A 25,657-nucleotide genomic window follows, 5' to 3' on the forward strand; every position below is an offset into this window, starting at 1 on the left:
TAATATCATCGCATATTCCTATTCACTTATTTCACTTCATATTTCAGACGAAACACATTTAAATATTCATCTTATTTAACTTCTGTTGACGCACAATTCATCCCATCTTTCAGTACATTCAACCTGTGGATCAATATCTATTCTTTCAATATCAGATACGTCTTCTATATACGGTATTTAACCTATACTGCTTCAGTTATGGCAATAAACAATCTACCTCCATATAAACAATACTCTGGCATACGTAACATTACTTACAGCATCCTCTTCTCAAAATATCTCGTTTCGGTTATGGCATGATTTATAATAGGGGACTGTTCTTATCGAAAATTCACTGTAATTTCATACAGTCACTTCCCTACTTTGATATAGCTTTAACTTTTATGAAGACCACCTAACAACCTTTATAAATACGACACACTGTAAGATTACTCGCAAGAAAGTATCATAAATTGAACATATCTAGAAGATATTACGACACATCACATTCTAATCCAAGACTAGACAATCTACATTGCCTGAAAAAGCTACAAAAATGAACTTAATATACGTAGTGTGAAACGTCTCATTCTGCATCTTGCCTGCCGGGATTTGTGTTGGTTGGTCTCATTCATCAGCTGCATCAGTCCTCTATGGTGTACATGGACCGGTCATCTGGAATCTGCTTCTCAGCAGTCAAGCTCTCGTCTGCCGGTGAATGTCGGCTGGGTTCCTGCGGTAGTCGTCCTCGTCTCGTAGTTTACAGATTCATCATGATGTTCTCTTTAGTACAAGAATATATATTCAAAGAAGAAGAAATAAGTGCATACATATTTCCAAATGCAAAGCCTTCTTATATTAGCAATGCTGTGTGTATATACAGGATGAAGCGAAATTCGCGCACTCGGGTGTCGCAGCAAGACTCCTCACATGCCAGCAGTAAAAAAACGTCATTCACAAACTTTTGTCCTGTGAGTATATCCGGCAGAAAAAGGACGTTGAAGAGTGGCAATCTGGCAACAGTGTAACCTCGTGTGGGGTAACTACCTTTGTCAACACATATTAGTCGTGCTGTACAGTTGGTGCAGTGGATAGGGTTTTGAGTTAACATGCAGGAGGTCGAGGGGTTGATTCTGGGTTGAGGCGTATGTTTTTTATTTCGTAAATGTAGTCCAGGTGGTATGGTATCTGGCATCTTAATCATCAACAGCGATTGCAGCGGGTCCTCTAGAAACCATTTGCTCTTACATACTATGATCCTAGAAATGAACAAACAATAGTTTTCATTGGTGAGCTTTGAAAGACGCCCTTTCCACATCGTGGGCGTGAATTTATTCGCACCACTTCATTTACTAGATGCGAAACCTGTTTTCTTTGTACCCTCCTCCAGTGGTCCCATAGATTAGTACCAACTATTATTCTTGCCTTGTTTAGGTCCATTACATTTCGTTAGGGCCTTGCGTTACCAGTAGGCCTAGCAACGTGCTTTGCAAATAATGTCCAAACTCGGTTACAATTTGTATGTGTTATCACCATGGTCCCACTAATTATGCCTTTCAACATTGCGTCTGGTAACCGCATGCTGTTTAGTACGTATCTCAATGCATTATTATTCTATCGATGGGATTGTGGAAACGTCATATCTATTACTGTTAGGGAAACGGTGTAATTCGAAACCGGCCATTTCACAAATAGTGGTGTTGGGATGAATCGTGCAGAACAATATCTGTCAGAGGGGTAATGCGCGTTAGATGGAACAGCGCGCAGGACTGACGGTGTGTTTATTATGTAGTGTATGCGCTGTCCACCAGACAGGGGTTAGTGGTGAGTAGACTAATGCGCCCGTGAAAGACTCCAATGTACATCCGTATATGTATCAAATGTCCTTCTTGTAAACTGCAGTCGACGGGTATTACTTTTTTTTTTTTTTTTTTGCTAGGGGCTTTACGTCGCACCGACACAGATAGGTCTTATGGCGACGATGGGATAGGAAAGGCCTAGGAGTTGGAAGGAAGCGGCCGTGGCCTTAATTAAGGTACAGTCCCAGCATTTGCCTGGTGTGAAAATGGGAAACCACGGAAAACCATTTTCAGGGCTGCCGACAGTAGGATTCGAACCTACTATCTCCCGGATGCAAGCTCACAGACTCCAACATCACCTTTGAATACCTACGAGGAGTGCTCGCAAATGCACATGGTGAGAAAACCGAAGATGATCGATCACAATTTGTGGCAATCGTTTTTGTTTTCTTATTCAAACAGCATCACCTATCCTAACTTAACCGTACTATACATGTGAACACACTTCAAGCGCCAGTAGAGAAATTATTACCTTCTCGCTATAAATTTTCGTGATAATAACCTTTCCGTAATTTAACCAGACGCGAGAAAATGTAAACTAACCTCTGAAATCAATTATGCTATCTGCCATATCTCGAGGTGTATCCAATTTTTACTTAATTGCAGTATTTTGCATTAAAATTAAACGATCATTGGTCAGCCTTTATTTTTAACGAGTTAGCAGTTATTTGACATGTTATTTACCAATTTATTATGAAATGTGTCCTCTTTCATTTCAAATTTAAGTTACGGAACAGCAGTCGATGGGTATTACTAAGCTTAGGGAAAGCATTCTTTCTGATTATATTAGACATGTTTGCAAAATTAATAACTGGTTTGACAGAAGGCAGTTTGGGTTTAGGAAAGGTTATTCCACTGAAGCTCAACTTGTAGGATTCCAGCAAGATATAGCAGATATCCTGGATTCAGGAGGTCAATTGGACTGTATTGCGATTGACCTGTCTAAGGCATTTGATAGGATAGATCATGGGAGACTCATGGCAAAAATGAGTGCATTTGGAGTAGACAAGAGTGACTGAATGGGTTGCTATATTTCTAGAAAATAGATCTCAGAAAATTAGAGTAGGTGAAGCTTTATCTCTCCCTGTAATAATTAAGAGGGGATTTCCTCAAGGCAGTATTATTGGACCTTTGTTTTCTTATATATATAAATGATATGAGTAAAGGAGTGGAATCAGAGGTAAGGCTTTTTGCAGATGATGTTATTTTGTATAGAGTAATAAATGTTACAAGATTGTGAGCAACTGTAACATGACCTCGATAATGTTGTGAGATGGACAGCAGTCAATGGTATGGTGATAAATGGGGTTAAAAATCAGGTTGTGAGTTTCACAAATAGGAAATGTCCTCTCAGTTTTAATTACTGCGTTGATGGGGTGAAAGTTCCTTTTGGGGACCATTGTGAGTATCTGAATGTTAATATAAGGAAAGATCTTCATTGGGGTAATCACATAAATGGGATTCTAATAAAGAATACAGATCTCTGCACATGGTTATGCGGGTGTTTAGGGGTTGTAGTAAGGATGTAAAGTAGAGGGCATATAAGTCTCTGGTAACACCCCAACTAGAGTATGGTTCCAGTGTATGGGACACTTGATTCAAGAACTGGAAAAAATCCCAAGAAAAGCAGCTCGATTTGTTCTGGGTGATTTCCTACAAAAGAGTAGCGTTACAAAATTGTTGCAGAGTTTAGGCTGGGAAGAACTGGGAGAAAGAAGACGAGCTGCTGATTATTGTACTATACATACTGGTTATAATCTAACAGTGACTTTATAGGTGCTGTCATATTTTTTAGAAGGTTATACGCACCATACCCTCATCATTTTAATGTTACCTTTAAAATTTGCCTTAGTAGGTGCATTTAAATGTTGTATATAGATACACCTTATGTTCTACAAACCTCAAGCTGGACTACTTTCTCATGTATCATACCCTAACTATTGTTACCTTCTCTGTTTTGCTTTCATTGTTTTAACTTTTGACAATTTACCTTTCAACATTAATCCTTGTATTTGCTGTCATGTGTTTTATATTTCAACTAGTCATAGTTTAACATTTGTCTTGCAGGTGCTATCATGTGTTATATATTGCTATTCGATAGATTGCATTTTGCTCAATTGATTTGTTGGCTGATGATGACTCGCAATGAGCGTCGAAACTAGTACCAACCTTCTCTAAACGTTATGTGATATATATTCACATCAATAAACATTCATGGTATTGAAAAGGTGGACCTTTAACATTTTCATTTTACTGTAAGTGGTATGTTTTATGTTATAAATCACATTTTTGGTCCTTACTGAAAATTTACAATTCAAAAACAATAAAGGTGTTTTTTAATCCACCTATTCAATACTTTTATTTTCACTTATAGTGGTTACATAAACGTGGTTGCATAAACAGACTATCAGTTAAATGGGACATGTTTTGCCCTTAATTTGGGGCATCTAAAGCCTAAAAACAATAAGAGTACATCTAATATTAAATATGGAAGCTAAAAGTTTAGCAAGTTTCTAAAAATCGGGACATAAAAATGTGAAAAAATGATACATTATACAAACATATTAGTGGAGACTCTGTCAATGATTAAACCATAATCTCATCGGAGACTAAAACTTTTTCCATTAAAATTCTAATTAATAGTTCATTAAAAATTGTTAGTGGAATACCACAGTGATAATAACATAATGACCGAGCTCGATAGCTGCAGTCGCCTAAGTGTGGCCAGTATCCAGTATTCGGGAGATAGTAGGTTCGAACCCCACTGTCGGCAGCCCTGAAAATGGTTTTCCGTGGTTTCCCATCTTCACACCAGGCAATTGCTCGGGCTGTACCTTAATTAAGGCCACGGCTGCTTCCTTCCCACTCCTAGCCCTTTCCTGTCCCATCGTCGCCGTAAGACTTATCTGTGTCGGTGCGACGTAAAACAACTAGCAAAAAAAAAAAATTACATAATGCCAACGACATGAGGGCATGAACACCAGCACTAACATGAATGTTATAAATAGAACATGTTTAAGGCCGCTGATGAATATGTGAGCATAAGGTGAAACAGAAGCATCAGTTGAAATATTGTAGAAGTGGTCCTTAGCACCGGTAGGCAATACTATTATCTGAAACCTTGTTAGGAAAATTCAGTAGATACTGGAAAATGTTCTCTGTAAGAGAAGGAAAGGATGAATTAAGAAGCTGAACGCAAGGAGAGAATTCTGATTACGTAGTTCGGATCAGGTGAGGACTTACATGTTAGTTGAAAGTTGTTATCTGTTATCAGCTGTTGTGTTGGTAGCTGCCCTTCTGTTGGCTCTGAGTCTCATATTATAACTGTGCTGTAGAGGCGGTAGTGAACTCGGAGGGGAAGGAATAGGGGAGTATGGAAAAGAGGAGAGGATGGGTGGAGTTAACTGTGACGAGGCTGACAAAGGGGCAGAGTCATCTGCTTTGCTGGAAGTAGGCCTAATATCTGTAGGTATGGTTGGTGTATTAGAGTATAAAGAATTAAATATATTAGGTATCCTAATTTTATTTGAACTAACTGTCTTTAATAATTTCAGTGTTAATTCATGTAACATGCTTTTATTGTCCTTGATTTCATTAAGATTCTGTTCCTTATTATATGTCTGATCTAAATAGATATATAAACTTTCTAGTTCGTTCAGCATTCTCCCTTTTTCTACGTTTCTAATTATTGCTAGGTCTTTCTCTACGGATTCAAATCGGTGACCAGTCTCCCTCATATGCATACTCATCGCTGAGTATTTCCTATGTTTCCGCACGTTAACATGTTCCATGTATCTTGTCATAAAGCTTCTCCCAGTTTGTCCAACATATGAAAAATTATACTGTGTACATTTGAGTCTGTATACTCCTGATCCCAAATATAGATTTTTGTCATAATTAACTTTTTTTATGATCAAAGAATATGGATTGGTTAGTATTAGTAGCTCTAAAAGCTATATAATGTTTCTTGAACACGTTGGTAATCTGGTGTATAGCTGGATTATTAAAAGTGAATGTAGCATACTAATTTTTTTTTGTTTTTTCTGGTATCAAGATTCTTGGATAACTTGTTCTTAATTTTATTGATCAATTTATTGATCATTTCTATTTTGAAACCATTCTGTTTAACAAGGTACCTAATATAATTCAATTCTTTCTTCAAATTCTTGGGAGATAGAGGGATTCTAAGTGCTCTATAAATTAGACTGTGAAAAGATGCTTGTTTATGTGAATTCAGGTGTAAGGAAAAATTGTTTATGGTTGTAGATGATTGTATCGGTTTTCTAAAGATTTGGAAATCAAAAGTGTTATCCTTATGCATAACGGTTACATCTAGAAAATTCAATGAGTTATCGACTTCGTCCTCTTTTGCGAATTTCAAATTAGGTTCAATTTCATTCAACTTATTTAAGATTTCTTGACTGTTAGTGACATCTTTGTTTATGATTACAAACGTATCATCTACATATCTCAACCATAAATCAATTCCTTTAATTTTTGCTATTATTTCATTGTGTTCAAATGAATCCATAAATATGTCGGCAAGGATGCCCAATATTGGGTCACCCATTGCTAATCCATTCTGTTTATAAATTTTATTGTTAAAAGAGAAGTAATTATTGTCCAATACGAAATTTAATAATCTAGTGAATTCTTCTACTTCCATTTTCCTAAGATTATTGTGTTTACAAATATTATCATGAATAATATGATATATGTATCTGTCCTAATATTCGGGAACATATTCACTACGTCATACGAGCACATCTTTTGGTTTGCACGCAAGCCAAATTTTAACAAAATGTCACAGGTCAATGGAATTTCTTAATGGTTGTTTATTATTAAAAGTGTACTGTCTTTTCAAAAAACTATGAATGTATTTGGAGACCTTATACATGGGAGAATTTCGGCAATTGATTATCGGACAAATCAGGACATCTTTTTTATGTATTTTGGGCAAAGCTCTAGTTTCTGGGAGCCTAGGATTTATATTGACAAGTTTTAATTGTTCTTGTTCGGTAAAAAGAGATGTGGATCTTTTAAGTAAGGCCTTTAAGTTGCGTTGAACTTTAGCTAACGGATCTTTAGTCACTAATGTGTATTTGTTATTATTTAAAAAATAATAATTTTTTTGATATATGTATCCTTATACATCAAAACGATTGCAACCCCTTTGTCAGCCTTGGTTACTATAGTATTGTTATCTTCAATTTTTGATTTAATGTTTTTTTATTGTTTTCTGTTGTGTAGGATCAAAATTGGTATAAATCTCTTTAGATAGATAGATAGGTGGGTAGATAAATGTCTTTATTGGCGTAGTTAAGGCCATTGGGCCTTCTCTTACACTAAACCAAAAGCTAATCTGGGCAATTTCTTCTTTAACTCCAATCTTACTTCGTCTTGTACATCGCCTGGGAGTTTTGATATGTTTGCTTCTGCTTCTGCTACAGTGTTAATGATGTCTATTTCTCTATCTTTATTAGGCCAATTGTGTTTTGGACCCCTTTTAAGTAGCTCATTCTCTCCTTCCATGAATTGTACCGTGGTCAAGTTAACTACCGTGGGAGCAACAGTGTCCGATGGGACTTTAATTTGTTCTTGCATCGTTTGTTTACTGTGACGTATTTGTGTCTCTATCAAATGATTGAATTTCTTTTTCAATGTATCCTGCTTCTTACTAAGTACATATGTTAGTTTGTGTTCCATGTGTTGATAAAATGACTGCCATTCTAATGGGGCTAAATCCTGTGTCACTTCTTAAGTGAACGTTATATAATTGCAAATTCAATTTGGATTTCTTCCTGTAATATATCTTGATTTCATTTTTAAGCCATAATTCATTTACCTAACTTTGGGTTATATTATGGCTTGGGCTGCTTATGTTTATGTTCTTACGTTGTGTTGATTTAAGAAAAGTAGGTACCAGTTTTAGTCTCAGACATTGTTTAAGAAAGGCTATATCCTTTACTAACTTACAAATCTTCATTTTCAGATTGAGAAACTTATTTATCAATCAATCAATGAATCAATCACTACTGATCTGCATTTAGGGCAGTTGCCAGGTGGCAGATTCCCTATCTGTTGTTTTCCTAGTCTTTTCTTAAATCTACATCTTGCCTGGTTGCTGTCATATAATATGTTACAAATCTCAATTTTGGTCCGTACTGAAAATTTACAATTCAAAAACAATAAAGGTGTTTTTTAATCCACATATTCAATACTTTTATTTTCACTTATAGTGGTTGCATAAACAGACTATCAGTTAAATGGGACATGTTTCACCCTTAATTTAGGGCATCTTCAGCAAGGAAATGATAACGAAGGTAATCAATCGCACGCAACATAACAGCTGGAGTGCATAAAAATTGCACGCGCTTAATCACTTGTAATAATGGATGTGTCAGTGAGATTGCTGTCACTGTAACCAAAGGATAATACACCGTTTAATATAGGAATTTTGAAGGGTCAGCAAAAAAATGTTACAACGGAGTTCTTGTTATATGCTGTAGTCGCTATAGCGGACTTCTACTGTATAGAGATATCTCATATAACAAGTCTACAAAGTATAGCACAAAAATGGGGTTTCAGATATTATTTGAAAAGACTGAGATAGTGATAATTCAATTAACCATCAATTGCTATTAAGCAGGTTCACCAACAGCTGATGACCTATTTACAGGTCGAAACCGGTACTGTTTTAATGTAAATAATACTAAACATCTTGTAAAATAAAGTATTGATTAGGTGGAAAACTCATTCTTCATACTTGTGTGCTTAAATTATCAATACGGACAATGAAGCTGATAGATGATAGTTTGTTAACAATCTCGTAAATTTAATTAACCCAATGAAAATAATTTCTTATATTAACACCTAGTACTTACATTGTTCCCCATGAGGTACTATTACCCCATCAACACAATAATTAAAACTGAGAGGACTTTTCCTCTTGATGAAACTTACAACTTGATTTTCATCCCATGTACATTCATAGCATTGTCTGTTGTCCATCTCACTGCATTGTTTAAGTCCCCCTGTAGTCTCTCACAATCCTGGAACTTCTTTACTACTCTATACAGTATGTCATTATCTGCAAATAGCCTTATCTTTGATTCCAATAATACAGCCCTGCGGGACCCCCACCCTTCATCATTACAGCATCAGATAACACCTCGCCTACTCTAATTCTCGGAGTTCTATTTTCTATAAATGTAGCCACCCATTCAACTGCTCTTTTGTCTAGTCCAATAGCCTTTATTTTCGTCAGTAATCTCCCATGATCTACCCTATCCTAAAAGCCTTCGATAGGTCAATAATGATACAGTCCATTTCACCTCCTGAATCTAAAATATCTGCTATATCTTGCTGGAATTGTACTAGTTGAGCTTCACGAGAATAACCTTTCTCAAACCCAAACTACCTTCTATCAAACTAGTTAGTAATTTTGCAAATATGTCTAATATATCAGAAAGAATGCTTTCCTAAAAGCTTACAAACACATATGAAGCTGACTGGCCTATACTTATCTGCTTTATGTTTGGAATCGGAGGTAAGGCTTTTTGCGGATGATGTTATTCTCTATAGAGTGATAAATAAGTTACAAGATTGTGAGCAACTGCAACGTGACCTCGAAAATGTTGTGAGATGGACAGCTGGCAATGGTATGTTGATAAACGGGGCTAAAAGTCAGGTTGTGAGTTTCACAAATAGGAAAAGTCCTCTCAGTTTTAATTATTGCGTTGATGGGGTGAAAGTTCCATTTGGGGATCATTGTAAGTATCTAGGTGTTAATATAAGGAAAGATCTTCACTGGGGTAATCACATAAATGGGATTGTAAATAAAGGGTACCGATCTCTACACATGGTTATGAGGGTGTTTAGGGGTTGTAGTAAGGATGTAAAGGAGAGTGCATATAAGTCTCTGGTAAGACCCCAACTAGAGTATGGTTCCAGTGTATGGGACCCTCACCAGGATTACCTGATTCAAGAACTGGAAAAAATCCAAAGAAAAGCAGCTCGATTTGTTCTGAGTGATTTCCGACAAAAGAGTAGTGTTACAAAAATGTTGCAATGTTTGGGTTGGGAAGAATTGAGAGAAAGAAGAAGAGCTGCTCGACTAAGTGGTATGTTCCGAGCTGTCAGCGGAAAGATGGCGTGGAATGACATTAGTAGACGAATAGGTTTGAATGGCGTTTATAAAAGTAGGAAAGATCACAATATGAAGATAAAGTTGGAATTCAAAAGGACAAACTGGGGCAAATATTCATTTATAGGAAGGGGAGTTAGGGATTGGAATAATTTACCAAGGGAGATGTTCAATAAATTTCCAATTTCTTTGAAATCATTTCGGAAAAGGCTAGGAAAGCAACAGATAGGGAATCTGCCACCTGGGCGACTGCCCTAAATGCAGATCAGTATTGATTGATTGATTGATTGATTGATCCTTTCCCTTGTACACTGGGGCTGCTATTGCAACTTCCATTCAGTTGGTATTGCAAACAGTAATGAATAAGTATTTCAGATAATGGCACTATATCCCAACCCACAGCCTTTAATATATCCCAGAAATCTTATCAATCCCAGTTGCCTGTCTAGCTTTCAACTTTTGTATCTTTTTATAAATATCTTTATTATCATAGATAAATTTCAATATTTTGCTAGTATTAATCACCTTGTCTATCAGGACATTATCTTTATATCGAACTACCTTTACATATTGCTGACTGAATACTTCTGCCTTCTGTAAGTCGCACATATACACTCCTCTTGTTCAACAATGATCCCTGAAATGTCCCTCCTGGAACCTGTTTCTGCCTTAAAGTATCTATACATATTATTCCATTACTCACTAAAATTCATCTCGGCTGCAGTTATGTTTGCTGATTTTTCGGCTGAATTCAATTCCTTAGGGAGCTCTTTCAATCTCTCTTTACTCTTGCAACCCTTCCTCTTTCTTTCTAATCTGCACTTCCTTCTTTACTCTTCTGTTATAATGGTTCCTTACTATTCCTTACCACACCGAGCTCGATAGCTGCAGTCGCCTAAGTGCGGCCAGTATCCAGTATTCGGGAGATAGTAGGTTTGAACCCCACTGTCGGCAGCCCTGAAAATGGTTTTCCGTGGTTTCCCATTTTCACACCAGGCAAATGCTGGGGCTGTACCTTAAGGCCACGGCCGCTTCCTTCCCACTCCTAACCCTTTCCTGTCCTATCGTCGCCGTAAGACCTATCTGTGTCGATGCGACGTAAAACAACTAGCAAAATTCCTTACCACCTTTAAAGGTATATGTGTTTTCATACTCCTCAACAATTGCTTTAAACCCATCCCGTAGGCTGTTAACATTTTTATTTACCGTTTTCCATTGATCATAGTTGCTTATAGCAGAACCACTAGCAATTAACCTCATAATGGTAAATAGCAGGAACGTAAAAATAGTGAAACAATTTAAATACCTAGGAGAAATTATAACATGCAACTTGGAGGAGAAGCCTGAATGGCAAGAAAGAACTAATAAAATGATAAAAGCTCAATAATTAACATGGTCTACATACAATAAAAATGTCTATCGATCAAAACAAAATTAAAACATTACAAAATGGTAGTTCAACCGGAGGTGACATACGTAAGCGAAACTCTTTTTAAAGGCGCTCAGAGAAACTGAATTGACCAAATCCTAAAAGTAGAGAGAAGAATTGCTAGATTATTCATAAATTAAAAAATATAGAAAAGATGGACAATGGTGGATAATGCCAAATGAAGAAGTGTTCAGAGAACTGTATGGAAGAGGAGGATCTCTTTTACCTGTTTTTTGGTTCACATTATGAGGACACCAGATTACCAAGAAAAGTTATTGAGAAACTCTGGAATCTGAAGCAACAGGTAGGAAGGATGAAGGAAATTAGAGAGGATATGGAAAAACTAAAAATAACTCTGGGTAATTTGCAAAACCAAACAGAAAAATTAAAGAAACTGAAAAACATAAAAATAATTTATAACAAAAATAGGCAAATGACATACAGTAGAGTCTCGCTCAACCGACCTTCTCTTATCCGACATTCTGTGTTATCCGACACTGGTAGACTTAATTTTAAACTTTTGGAGGAGACTAAAGGACCTGCCAATATCTGGCCCCGTTCTGCAAGAAATGGCGGTGTATTTCCAGAAGAAGGTTTAATGAAGGGGACCCTAAATTTACTGCCAGTGCTGGATGGCTTCATCGGTGGAAAAAACGGTACGGAATTAGGCAGCTTAATATCTGTGGAGAAAACTGTCAGCTAAATCCGATGAGGTTGTGAAATTTAAAAAGGAATGTCAAGTAATAATACTTGCTGAAGGATTAACCGGTTAACAGATTTTTAATTGTGATGAGACTAGGCGAAATTTCAAGATGCTGCCATCAAAAACTCTCGCAGCCCAAGCCGAGACGTCTGCACCTGGCTACAAGCGTAGTAAGGAAAGATTCACTGTTCTTGCCTGTAGTAATGTTACTGGGTACTTAAAAGGAAAATTGCTTATGATTGGTAAAGCAAAGAAGCCTAGAGCATTTATAAAAATATTTCTGTTAATGCTCTTCTAGTCCATTACACGAATCTGAAGGCTGCCTGGATGTCTGCTGACATCTGTAAAGACTGTTTTGTTACACAATTTGTTCCAGATGTAGAAAAATTTCTAGCTTCAAACATTCTCCCTAGAAAACCTCTTCTTCAACTAGACAACGCTCCATCACACCCAAATGAACAGCAACTTAGAAGTGGTGACATCAAATTCACGTTCCTCCCTCCTAACGTGACGTCATTATACCAGCCAGTGGACCGAGGTGTACTGGAAACACTGAAGAGGAAATATCGGCGGAAACTCCTTTCATCCTTGATTGTTGGCAAGTTTCTTTTCGTAAGATACTTAGAATGTTTTCGTTCAATACTGCATGTACTGTGCAATTGAACTGATAAACGATAGTTTCTAGGAATGTGGGGCATTGCGAGTCGGATCTACTGATTATTTTAAATTCATATTCACCCATTCATTCTTCATCATCACGCTTTTAATTCTGGTCAGTGGATGATTTTGGACTTTTAAATTGTCGTTACATTTAGTCTCATTTTGTACCATTAGGGGCCGATGACCTAGATGTTAGGCCCCTTTAAACAACAAGCATCATCATCTTCATCATCATCAAAAGATAAAGATGATTATGATGATGATCTCACCTGATTAATTTCACTTATCATACTATGAGTGTCCTAACGGCTTGCAGGTGGACTTGAGGGAAATAAAATACCTCTCGAGGACCAGACATACAACCCCTGTGGGTGGGGGACGCAGACGAAGAATACACCCATGGTATCCCCTGCCTGTCGTAAGAGGCGACTAAAGGGGGCGACCAAGGGATGATTGTATTAAAACCATGAAACTACTTGTGATTAGTACCACCACACGGGGAACACCATGGGTCGCTTTTACTTGCGCGTAGTACCACTATATTAGGTACCAAATAGGTTTGTGATTAGTAACGTGCAGGAGCACCGTGCGGTCAGCCCCCCACTTAGAGTGCACTGTCGGCTTTTACAGTACCTGTGATTAGTACCACTATATGAGCGACACCATGGTTCTGGCTTGCCTATGAATAGTACCCACTATATGAGGAACACCACGGGATAGTACGAGTCTCTGTGCTTAGTACACTTATGTGATGAACACCATAGGTTTGCGTTGCCTGTAAATGGCACCGCAATGTGCGAAACACCATAGGTCTGTATTACATATGTGAATTTCGTTACCTATGAGTAGTACTGTAATGTGTGGAATACCGTGAGTCTATGCTACTTTTGATTAGTACCGCACCATGGCAAATACCATGGTTTTACTTTCCTAGCGATAAGTACCATTATGAGGGGCAGATGACTTGGATTTTGGACCCCTTTAGACTGCAAGGATCATCGATTCAGTATTGTACTTTAGAAGCAGTCCCTTGATCAGTAATACTATTGTTTTACGTCGGTTTCTGTGAATGTGAGGCACTGCGGGTCGTATCCAATGATTGTTTTAAATTCATATCCATCCATTCATTCTTCATCCTCATGTTTTGAATTCTGGTCAGTGGAGGTACTTTTAATTTGTCATTACATTTCGTCTCATTTCGTACCATTAAGGGCTGATGACCTGGATGTTAGGCCCCTTTAAACAAAAAGCATCATCACCACCACCATACTATAACTGACAGATCACACACAAATACCATTTGAATATTCACAAAAACCTTGTACCGCACACTTCAGTAAACGGTAACAGCAACATTTTATTCCAACAGACTATAGGCCCAGATCATCTTCCTAGTGTTTTTCCGTTGGTGTAGGGTCCGTTGTTTTAATCTTGGCTCCCCATTTTGCATGATCTTGGGCAGTGTGTGGTCCTAAGTTGAAAGTCTTCATATCAGCGTTTACTGTGTCATGCCAGCACAGCTTTGGATGTCCAAGTGATCATTGCCCATTAATTTCAAAGGAGTGGGCGAAATTAGCAACTGTTCTAGGTGCAGCACGCAGAACATGACAGAACAGGACAGGACATGACCATACTATTGGAGATGTTTTCCCCATGCCTTCTCATTAATGGGTATGAAGCCCATTTGCTGGCAAACATTGTTACTTCTGACATGATGCAGGAGTGTGATGCCCATCGACCAATGGAGCATACGAATTTCCATGTTGCGTAATTGGTGCTTCGTAGCTTTGTCAGCTGGTTGACATTCAATACCATATAAAGCAACAGGACATTGATGTTCATTGAAGAATAAAGTAAACTGATGGGAAAATAAAACATAACTCTGCATTATAAATTCTTTGAGAAATCTCCATGAAGCTGTTTTGAGGTTATTCATTCATGTGTGTGATAAACAATGGATTGAACGAGAATGATCAATATCAGACTTCTAGAAGGAAAATTAAACTGGAACATGCAGGTACGTAACAAAAGTATTTGTTTGCAAGGAATCCCATATTATGTTCCCATCTCTGTAAGACTTGATAAACAAAATCACATTTCTTAAAGCCTAAGTTATTTCAAGGAGTGTGCTAGCACATACTGTGAACCTGCACTGAGACTTGCTGCATCATAGAGCGATTTCTCGAAAAATTGCTGTCTGTACTACATTTTATTTTGGTAATGGATCATTGATTGGAATTAAATGTGCGAATGACATATTGCAGTATATATCTGTGGAAAGTGTGATTATTAAGTGGTAAATACATCCAGCTCTTTGGCTGAGTGGTAAGCATCTTGGCTTTCACTTCAGAGGGTCCCGAGTTCAGTTCTCAGCCGAGCCAGGGATTTTAACTGCATATGTTTAATTTCTCTGGCTTCAAGATTGGGTGTTTCTGTTTGTCTTAATAAACATTCATCTTCACACACCATGCTACCAATCACCACAAAGGAAACCACTCATTACATACATTCCTCCACAGGGCGTCTGGCCATAAATCTCGACAAAGTCCACACACATTTTCGAGCCCAAGAAATTGGGAACAAGGCCAAGAAGAAGATTGAGTGGAAATGTGTGTCAAAAGTGAATTGGTATGGGATGTATAGAAATGTTATAAATGTAGCCAGTACTGTACTTAGTTATGAATTGGCTCTATTAGCTTATTTTACTTTGCAATTTGCCTTTATGAGTTCTATGGATTTCTGAATATTAACATATTATAATTAATTTTCTTACTTATATTTCAGCTTGGACTGAGTCTTCGTGATAGTATTGAACAGTGGAACAAGGGTACAACTCGCTGGCTTCGAATGGTTGTTTATGAGAGAGCTCCACGTTTTAAGACTGTTTTAACCTATGCCCTCTCTGCAGTGTGGCATGGCTTCTATCCTGGATACTACCTCACCTTTGCTAGTGGAGCCATGTTCACTTTTGCAGCACGAGCGGTAAGAAGATAACTTTTCTGAATGGTTTTTTATACTTTACTACATAGTACAGGGACAATGTTAATTTGGATCCATAATATAATAGTTATAACTGTCCTGCTGTTCATTTTGCTCTCGCTCATTATCTCATAAAAATTACTGTTGATGCAAGCGAGAACAGAACTAGTCTCAAACTGTATAACTGTTGCCCATTTATCTTCACTCAAGATGCCTCATGGATAGGACCTTTTAAGGAGTGTTCATTTGTTAGTAGAGTGCCTCTTTTACCTTATTGACATTTATGGTAACTTAAGATGAAGTTTGCTTGCTTTCATTCATAGCCTCCAGACACCCAGGCATAGGGTATGATATATGCCTGAGTGGACTTGAAACTTAACTCGCTTGATAGCTGCAGTCGCTTAAGTGCGGCCAGTATCCAGTATTCGGGAGATAGTAGGTTCGAACCCCACTGTCGGCAGCCCTGAAAATGGTTTTCCGTGGTTTCCCATTTTCACACCAGGCAACTGCTGGGGCTGTACCTTAATTAAGGCCATGGCCGCTTCCTTCCCACTCCTAGCCCTTCCCTGTCCCATCATCGCCATAAAACCTATCTGTGTCGGTGCAACGTAAAGCAAAAAAAAAAAAAAACCTTACAATTGAAGGAAAGAACAATCTTAAAGTGTTTAATTGTTTATCAAACAAAGGCAGACTACAGGCAATAAATCAAGCTGAATAAAGAAAGAAAATATAGACCATAACAATTAATTATGCAGGCTTGGACAAGAAAAATTATACATGTCAGATAGAACCGCACTAAAGGAGTAATATTTTATTGTCGCATATCTGTAAGTTGGAGTTGTTAGTCCTTGCCATAGTAACACTGTATACAAAGTGCACAAATGGTTATGTTGTGTTTATTATTTGGAGTTTCAGATTAATTGATATGGATATATGCCACTATCATTCTCATTTTATCTTCCACTGACAAAGGCTGCAGCCAAAATTTTGGACTAAATTTTTTTTCTTTTGTTGTGTAATCTCTGCACACATGCTTACATGGTAAGTTACTGCTCTCCATCTGTTTTGAATGTGAAAATACTTTAAAGTCCTTCAAGCAGCGGTGGCCAGGAATTGTAGCACACTTATATAATGCGCGATGAGCTGGCCTCATGCTTGCACATTAAGGTTACCACCCCTCCGGAACTGCTCTTCCCAGCGTGACCAACTCTACTAGCCATTTGGGAGGGGAATACTACTCTCTCTCCTCATCGAGTAACATCAGTACAACATCCCAGCCATCTAGTCATAGCAGTCATCCTTTCTGAGTTCAAAAATTTCACACCGCACATTATGATTATAGTATGTTATTTTATTGTGGTTTATTTGTCATGAACAGTAAACAAATACAAATCCATATGATATGTCCTTGTTTGAGTAAACCTTTGACAATGCATTCTATTTAACGAGATATCACGTACGAAATGCTATTGTATCTTATCAACACTTTGTCAAAGTAATGATGAAGCTAATGTCCAGCACAAACATATGGCACCCAGACAAGCACAAGCTGTTTCGCAAGCTTTCGTCCGATAATCTCGCACGCAACCATGGCTTGTGAAGTTTCATTACAGAGGAAAACCTCTCACAAACATATTTTGAACCAAATATTGAGGGAGCTTTAGCAGCCTCGTAATGGAGGCGTAGAAAGTCTACTCGCAGGAAATGTTCGTAAAATTCTTGCATACTTTTGACGAGTAATAACATATCTTGAAGGCGTGCGGTAGACTGGAGATAGATAAGTTCTGTCTGCAAGTGAACAGCAGTACCATCGACAAACAGTGAATGGTCTTGCAAATGTTTGTAGAAGAGGAGGTGGAATATTGATATCGTGGAATCGTTCTGGAAATTGCTTCTTGATGTCTAAGATTACTGAAACATACTCCTCAAATCCAGCACATTCACAAACAGTCCAACGTTGAAAAACACACTGTGTTCCTGCACTTGAGCTGGCTTTTCCAAAGTACGAGTTTTCTATTGAACGCTTCCACTTCCTCGACCATATCAGATATTACATTCTGTTCACCTTGCATAGCAACATTGAGAGCATTCATACGATTGGTAATATCAACTAGGATCTTCTAATTTTGACTCATGTTTGCTTTTCTCATTTAAGAAGTTAACTATCGTGAGTCTCAACTAAACCAAATCTGCTTAAAACCTTGCTGCGGCTAAGCCAACGGAAACTGTATAAATGTTTCATTCCTGCTTCTGATCAATTGTGACAAGACCTTTTATTTAAATTGAGAATCTTTCTACTCTAAGTAGAACTTGGGACTTTTCAAGATTCCATCTTGAGTAAAATAATTGTCGTTCTAATTGTGACTGTCATATTTACAGAGAAACTCTATATGTGATTCGACCTTTGTATAACATTTCATTTATGACAAAACTTTTTATTTATTTGAGAATCTTACAGTTCTAAGTCGAACTCAGTACTTTCAAAGTTCTGACGAGAGTGAAAAGGGTTATACTGTGTTAAGTGTCGTGCTAATTATGACTTCAAGATTTTGAAATTGTGATTACTTGAAGTTTTATTCTCCAGATACTTTTAGGAGCATCATACAGTAAGTCCCATATTAAGAATGTTTATATGTGCATTGATTTAATGATGTGTATATTTACGATTACCTGTTCTCATATTTGGCTGAAGATGACACTCACCAGCATCGAAACTAGTTCCAAGTAAATGTTATAACTTATTTGGTTTAATATTAGTATTGAAAAGGTGGATTTTAAGTTTTACTTATCTATTATCTATTGCCATTGTGGTACATGATGTCCTCATGTTCTCAGTCTCCTTCTCTCAGAAATTTCCTAAACTGCCGTTGTGTCAAGCCGTGGGACCTTAGATAGTTTAGAGTGTGTGCAACAATTTCCAAGACATCTCCTAACTTGGCTGACTTTGCACAAAGTGCTTGTTGGTACAAAATGCAATGGACGCCAGCCAACATGGTCTCATTGCGCCAAAGTTTATTTTGTAAAAAGGCAATGAATCCCTTTTTGTTGCCTCGCATTGCCGGTGCACCATCCGTTGTACCTGATACCAATTATTCCAATCCGAGCCGACTGCATCAATGACATCTTCTACGGCTCTAAGGATGTCTTTATCCGTGGTGGTGTTGTTACTGGACATCATATCTAAAAGGTCATCTGTAATGTGGAGGTTACTGTCCACTCTTCGGAAAAATAACTGCCATTGCAGTATCCGATATATCTTTGGACTCATCCAAGGCTATTGAAAAGGTGATGAAATGCTTCACCGCATTAATTGTCGATGTATATCATTAGTCATGGCACAGATGCGACGTGTTCCTGTTTGGTGGGAAAGACAGACATTTTCAACCTTACTGGCTTCTGTAGAGCAGAGAAGTTTTACTGTGTCAACCAAGCACTCTGTCACCATTTTGCCTTCCACAGATGGCTTTCCCTATCACGCTATTTTCAGCATTATGTTGTAACTAGCTCTTAATGCTGGCGTGTTGAGATCAGCTTCCTGAAAGTAGGAGAGAAGGACACTATTGAACATACTGCAGTTGCGAGCTTCAGAAGATTGGATCTTAAAATATGTTTTCAAATGTTTCACTTACGTCGGAATATGCCTGCTGCCTGCGATCATGTGTTTTCAGATCCCTAAGCCTTGCTTCGCGTTCTCCACCTACTAACGTTCATATTCTTTGTGGACAGCGTTATAATGACACTCGACAGTAAATTTCCGGTGTACGCCGATAGTCCGGTGGCATTATAAGCACTTAGAATTATTTCTGTCGGGCATGATGAAGAACTGCAATTCCGAGTCTGTTTTAAAGGATTGCAAATTTTTGCCACTTCTTTTCTTTTTTGGTGTGCTTTCCATATCACAGTGTGTTTGCAACAGCACTTCTAACGTACCGCCATCCTGAACCGCTAATGCTATGTTCCCTAGCGGTCAAACTCATACAGTACAGCTGGCCAACTCTACGGTCAGTGCTCTCCACCCTATTATGTCTCTCTCTCCCACCAAGAGCGGACACACCTACCAAGCCTTTCGCACATGCGAAGTATTGTGTGGTAACTGTACATACCGTGAACTGTGTAGCGTTTGTGCACCGCTGCGTTAAAGGATTATAAATGACCCTCAAAAGATATCGGACATTCAAAATTTTCTTTGTATATCTCAGTTTTTGGTAAACGTCATTTCATTATGAGACATTGTTCAAGCCTGTAAAATTTATCCTGAAAGAGAGTTACTATGAGCTTTGTATTCCATATATCAGTGAACTCAATAACATCTAACAGATACTGTATTCTGTAAAGGAAATATTGTTCAGAAGCAGTGAAGCAAAATATGCTTGGGTAATAATGCAAAAGTTAGATATTCATCATTCTACATTGAATACTGTTACCAAGAGTTAATATTTTGAATCACCATCTGGATTATTTATAGATATTTTTATTAACTGATCTGTGAAATATCTGTATTTCATATACATAACATTTTTTACAGTCCAGGATCCTTGTGGTCAATCACTAATTGTGAACTGTGTGTTCACCTGTGTATACTGGAGTCTTGTTCATCTGAACTACGCTAATTCAAAAGTCCAAATACCATGTTAATCCAAACAGAAAGGGAAGAAAAAGACAAATGTAATTTTAAAACAAAATTTATTGTAAACAGTTTATAAGAATTCACTCAGTTTGGTTTGTTTCCAAATGTGATGAAAATAGCATATTCTAGGATACTTACATCAATTTTAGTCTTTACAGTACAGCAAATACAGTACTTATTTGGTATGCTCATAAAGTCATAAAATTCTCTTTTGTTGTAATGGAGTGAACCTATTGGCTGATGCAGTATTCTGCCACTGTCTCATGAAGATCACATCAGCTGGTGTTGCTACGGCTTGTTGCCCCACGTAGTGTAGGACGAGGTTGAGTGCCACTGCAGCATTTACATGTAACACACAAGCTGTTCCTTATCACCACCTGTTTCTGTCATCACACCCTTCTACATCCTGCTCAATGTCTTGCTGAGTAACAGCCGCGACCATTTCCTCGTCCATCAAGTTTTCATGGCTTTCACCATTTACTGTCATCCACTCATTGATGTGGATTACATCTGATTCTTCACACCCAGGAAATTGTTGAACAAGCTGAAGCAGATTTTTCTGCCTCCTTTCCCAGCTCTGAATTTTCATTGTTGCAGGTGAGAGTTGGCCATAATATTTTCCAAGATTTTTCTCATCCTCTGTTTGTTTACACAGCCCTAATATTTGGCAGCCCAATATAAAATCTTGTTAATATTTACTGCTTTAATTTTTTAAAGCAGGGAAAGTGAACTGTCCTCATTTCCTTCCATTAGGGACCTGAGAAATCGTTTTATTGTAGACAACTTTTATATTTTGCAAAACTCCTTAATCCATTGGTTGCAATAAAGGTGTAACATTGGGAGGAAGGAAACCAGCCTTTACGTCACAAGTTAGTTCACTCTCATTTAAATGAGATAGAGCATTGTTGATCAAGAACAATGCTTGAACTGGTAAATTAATTAATTTACACATTTTTGGATATTTAATTTTTTAATTTTATTTATTTATTTTTTGATTTTATTTATTTATTTTTTGATTTTATTTATTTATTTATTTATTTATTTATTTATTTAATTTTTAAAATTTTATTTTTTGCTGCCCAGATTCACTGCATTCTTTTCCTGCAGCCTGCCATCTCTCCATCGTCCAACCACTGTTCTATTTTTGTTCGTCATGGAAGCCCTTGAAGTTGTTGATTTGTAACTGGTACTATGTTTGATTTGAGGTGTCCTCTCACGTTAGTCCAGCCTTGAAGTCCTTCACCTCGTGGAACCAGCAGTCAGAAACTTAGGTTTACTATCAAGTATACGAAATATTTGTTTTTTCAATTGCTTTCCATCCATTCTGAAGAGGTGTCCAAAGAATTTGCCTTTTTTTTTCCTAATGGTCTCCATCAGTCATTCATTTACCCGATACAGTTCATGTCCCTTTAACCTATATTGTCCATTTACAATTTTTAGATTCATTATCCTGCGAATAATTTTTCTCTCAACCTTCTCAGTGTCTCTTCGACCAGCCTTCCCAGTCATTCGGTGGCACTCACTAGCAAATAGACATTCCGTTTTAATCGCAGTGTTGAACTGTCTGATCTTCACCTGTAATGAGATCTTTTTTCTTATAAAGGTTGTGAGTTCTACGAAAGCAGTGACAATCTTTTCCCGCCTGCTATTGTTGGCTTCCCTTTCATGCTTTCATTTGGATGACCTTGCAAAGATATCTGAAGCTCTCAACTCTCTCAATCCTACCATATCTATCAATCAATCAATCAATCAATCAATCTATCTATCTATCTATGTATCAATCAATCAATACTGATCTGCATTTAGGGCAGTCATCCAGGTGGCAAGATTCCCTATCCGTTGTTTTCCTAGCCTTTTCTTAAATAATTTCAAAGAAACTGGAAATTTATTGAATATCTTCCATGGCAAGTTATTCCAGTCCCAAACTCCCCGTTCTATAAATGAATATTTGCCCTAATTTGTCCTCTTGAATTCCAACTTCATCTTCATATTGTGATCTTTCCTACCCTATCCCAAGTAAAATCTGTTTAGATAATAAAATTTTGGAAAGAGTCAACGAATTCAATTATCTGGGATACAATTTATCTTACCAAGGGGAAATTGATATCTCTGCAAAAATAACCAAATTTACCAGAACAACAGGAATCATAAATCATATCATGAAGCCATCTCTTGTCCAAAAACACACTCGCTTACGTCTTTATAACACTTTAGCCAGACCAACGCTTTGCTACGGCAGTGAGGCATGGACAATAAGAACTCAAAGACATTTCCAGAATTACAGCACGTGAAATGACATTCATGCGCAGAACAGCAGGCTATACAAAATGGGATCGTATAAGAAATGAAGATGTGCTTAAGGGACTGAATGTGAAATCAGTAATCAATTACATCCATGATTACCAAGAAAACTGGAAACGTCATGTTCAAAGGATGGAATCTGGAAGACTACCAAAGGAGATCCTACGCTATCAGCCAAGAGGACAGAGATCTATAGGACGTCCAATGAAGTGATGGAAAGAAAATGCAAGACCGTAACAGGCCACATGGCCCAGTACTTGGAAGGATGATGATGATGATTATGACATAACCTCTCCTGCCCAAACGCCAACCTCACCTTCCCGAGATGAAAAAACCTGTTCCCAGCCCTGTTGACAGAGTCACAGCGGTATAACCGTTACATCCATTATGGAGGAAATGCTGTGATTTCAGCTAGTCCATTAGCTGAGAGGTGGCAGCCCCACCAATGGTCTTACTTCCTTCAGGCTAGCAACCCGTCGGAAGGACATTTGATTGCTTTCAAGTCTTGCAAAAAGTAAAATGCAAGGCCGTAACGGGTCACATGGCCCAATACTTGGAAGGAAGATGATGATGATGATGATCTTTCCTACTTTTAAAGACGCCACTCAAACTTATTCGCCTACTAATGTCATTCCATGCCATCTCTTTGCTCACAGCTCAGAACATACCACATGTTGATTCCCTTATGGAACCTGAAATATTTGTCCCGAATGAGTACATTTATAATACCAATACCAATGATAACTGTATCATCTGATGGCCAGGCAGGCATCAATTTTTGGTAATGAGACAAAGTCTCTCATAGTGCATTGGCACTGCCGGTGGCTCAAAGTAGCTTACGCAGTGGCCTCCACGGTATGCACTAGTCATGTGTCTTGGTGGGTGTGCTATTTATCAACTAATGAGCCCAACTTAGCACATTGGAGCGAAACGCTGGCAACCAGGAATGAGTTAGCTGGAAAGTTTATAATATCCAATAACGGACCATTTATATTGGTATTACATACCACTTAGTCAAGCAGCTTGTCTTCTTTCTCCCAATTCTTCCCAGCCGAAACTTTGCAACATTTCTGTAACGCTACTCTTTTGTCGGAAATCACCCAGAACAAATCAAGCTGCTTTTCTTTGGATCCTTTCCAGTTCTTGAATCAGGTAATCCTGGTGAAGGTCCCATACACCTTAACCATACTCTAGTTGGGGTCTTATCAGAGACTTATGTGCCCTCTCCTTTACATCCTTACTACAGTTAGCTTTGTGTTTTCAAAGGAAATTTAGAGTCCTGCTTCCTGCGGCTTCCTTCTTGTTCTTTGAGTAGATTTATTCGTTCTATAGCTGTGTCGGTTTCTGAACAAAATTGCTAGGTCATCAGCAAATGCTAGGCAATTGATCTTGACACTGCTCTTCAATCCTCCAGTGTGTACTGTAATTGGTGTAATAATCCTTTCTTCGAAAGTTGTTCTTCCCATTCACAGATAACTTCTCCAACACACAGTTGAAGAGAACTGGTGATAACCCATCACCCTGACTCCAGTTTTAATTTCACTGGGCGAGTTGGCCATGCGGTTAGGGGCGCACAGCTGTGAGCTCACATCCGGGAGATAGTGGGTTAGAATCCCACTGTCAGCAGCCCTGGAGATGGTTTTCCATGGTTTCCAGTTTTCACACCAGGCAAATGCTGGGGCTGTACCTTAAGGCCATGGCCGCTTCCTTTCAATTCCTAGGCCTTTCCGGTCCCATAGTCGCCATAAGACCTGTCTGTGTCAGTGCGACGTAAAGAAAATGGCAAAAAAAAAGTTTTAGTTTCGAACAACTTAAAAAATTCTTCCATGAATTGAACTTTTGATTGTGTGTATTAAGGTTTCTCTGATGTGTGTTGTTTTCTGGTTCACTCCAAATTCTGCTAAGATATTGAGTAATACTCCACATTTAATGTTAAGAATTTCATTATGGTCCATATTGAATCTAAATTTACAATGTTGAATAAGAATGAAGGGTTTCCACCTGTTCAGTACATTAACATAGTGACTTAATTAAAATATCACATTTTTATTATCATTATGGTACCAGTTTCGGCATCTCCCATGCCATCATCAGCCAATGAAAAATTTTGCAAGGTATTATAAGTGATTACATGAAATATTTATGCAGTATAGAAACATATACAGAGCTTGCTGTCTAATGTTCTGAAATTATACAATTATATATATATATACATTAAAATATGTGTGATTAAAATACATATCTTTTAAGATGTTAGACACGTCATAAAATACATTTTCTTGTGTGTCAAAAAGATTTTGTATAACTAAAATATAAGTGAATAGCCTTGAAGAGTACAAGGTGTTCCTTTTAAAAAATTTTATCTTCAGTCTTTATACACCATCTGACGTACTGAATTAAATATTAATTTCTAGAACGTTGTTCCTTTTGTTAATATGATTAGGGCATTTAATCATTGTTCATATTTATATGAATCAGTTCCACTTAGTATGTATTTCTGAAATTTCTATAGTATATTTATGTGAATCAGCTCCACCTAATATGTATTCTTGAAATTTCTATGATATACAGATTTCTATGATATATTTATATGAATCAGTTCCACCTTGTATGTATTCCTGAAATTTCTATTGTAATGTTTCCATTTGTCAGGTATCTTTTCTGTGTTACAATTTTTTGCCACTTCTAAACCTAACATCTTGATTGTGATTTCACCACCACTTTTGAACATATCTGCTGTTATTGAGCGTTCTGCAGAGGCTTTAGAGTTCTTTAATAATAATTCCACAATTATCTTTCAAATTTCTTCCCTATTTGGTGGAAGTGAATCTTTATTTTGGAGACCCTCTTGGCCATTTATCCACGAGTCCTTCATTGTTAAGCAGTTTCTCAAACATTTTGCTAGAATGCCACAGTTTTCTTTATTATTCACTGCCAGTTTCCAATTTTTCCTAAAGCTTGGACTTGGTGGTTT

The 25,657-nt window shown here is 37.6% G+C and overlaps 1 protein-coding gene across 2 annotated transcripts in view; it reads left to right on the forward strand.

The window, feature by feature from the left end:
- Positions 1 to 25,657, forward strand: part of oys (oysgedart) — a 119,197-nt gene that overhangs the window by 82,336 nt on the left and 11,204 nt on the right. For both annotated transcript variants that reach the window (XR_011017622.1, XM_067138321.2), the window contains exon 9: positions 15,561 to 15,758. Coding sequence is in view for 1 of the 2 variants with exons in the window: in XM_067138321.2 (XP_066994422.2) it covers positions 15,561 to 15,758 (198 nt within the window). In the remaining variant the exon portion in view is untranslated. The remainder of the gene's footprint in view (positions 1 to 15,560; positions 15,759 to 25,657) is intronic.

This window comes from Anabrus simplex, chromosome 1 (assembly GCF_040414725.1).
Source record: "Anabrus simplex isolate iqAnaSimp1 chromosome 1, ASM4041472v1, whole genome shotgun sequence".
Taxonomy (NCBI): Eukaryota; Metazoa; Arthropoda; class Insecta; order Orthoptera; family Tettigoniidae; genus Anabrus; species Anabrus simplex.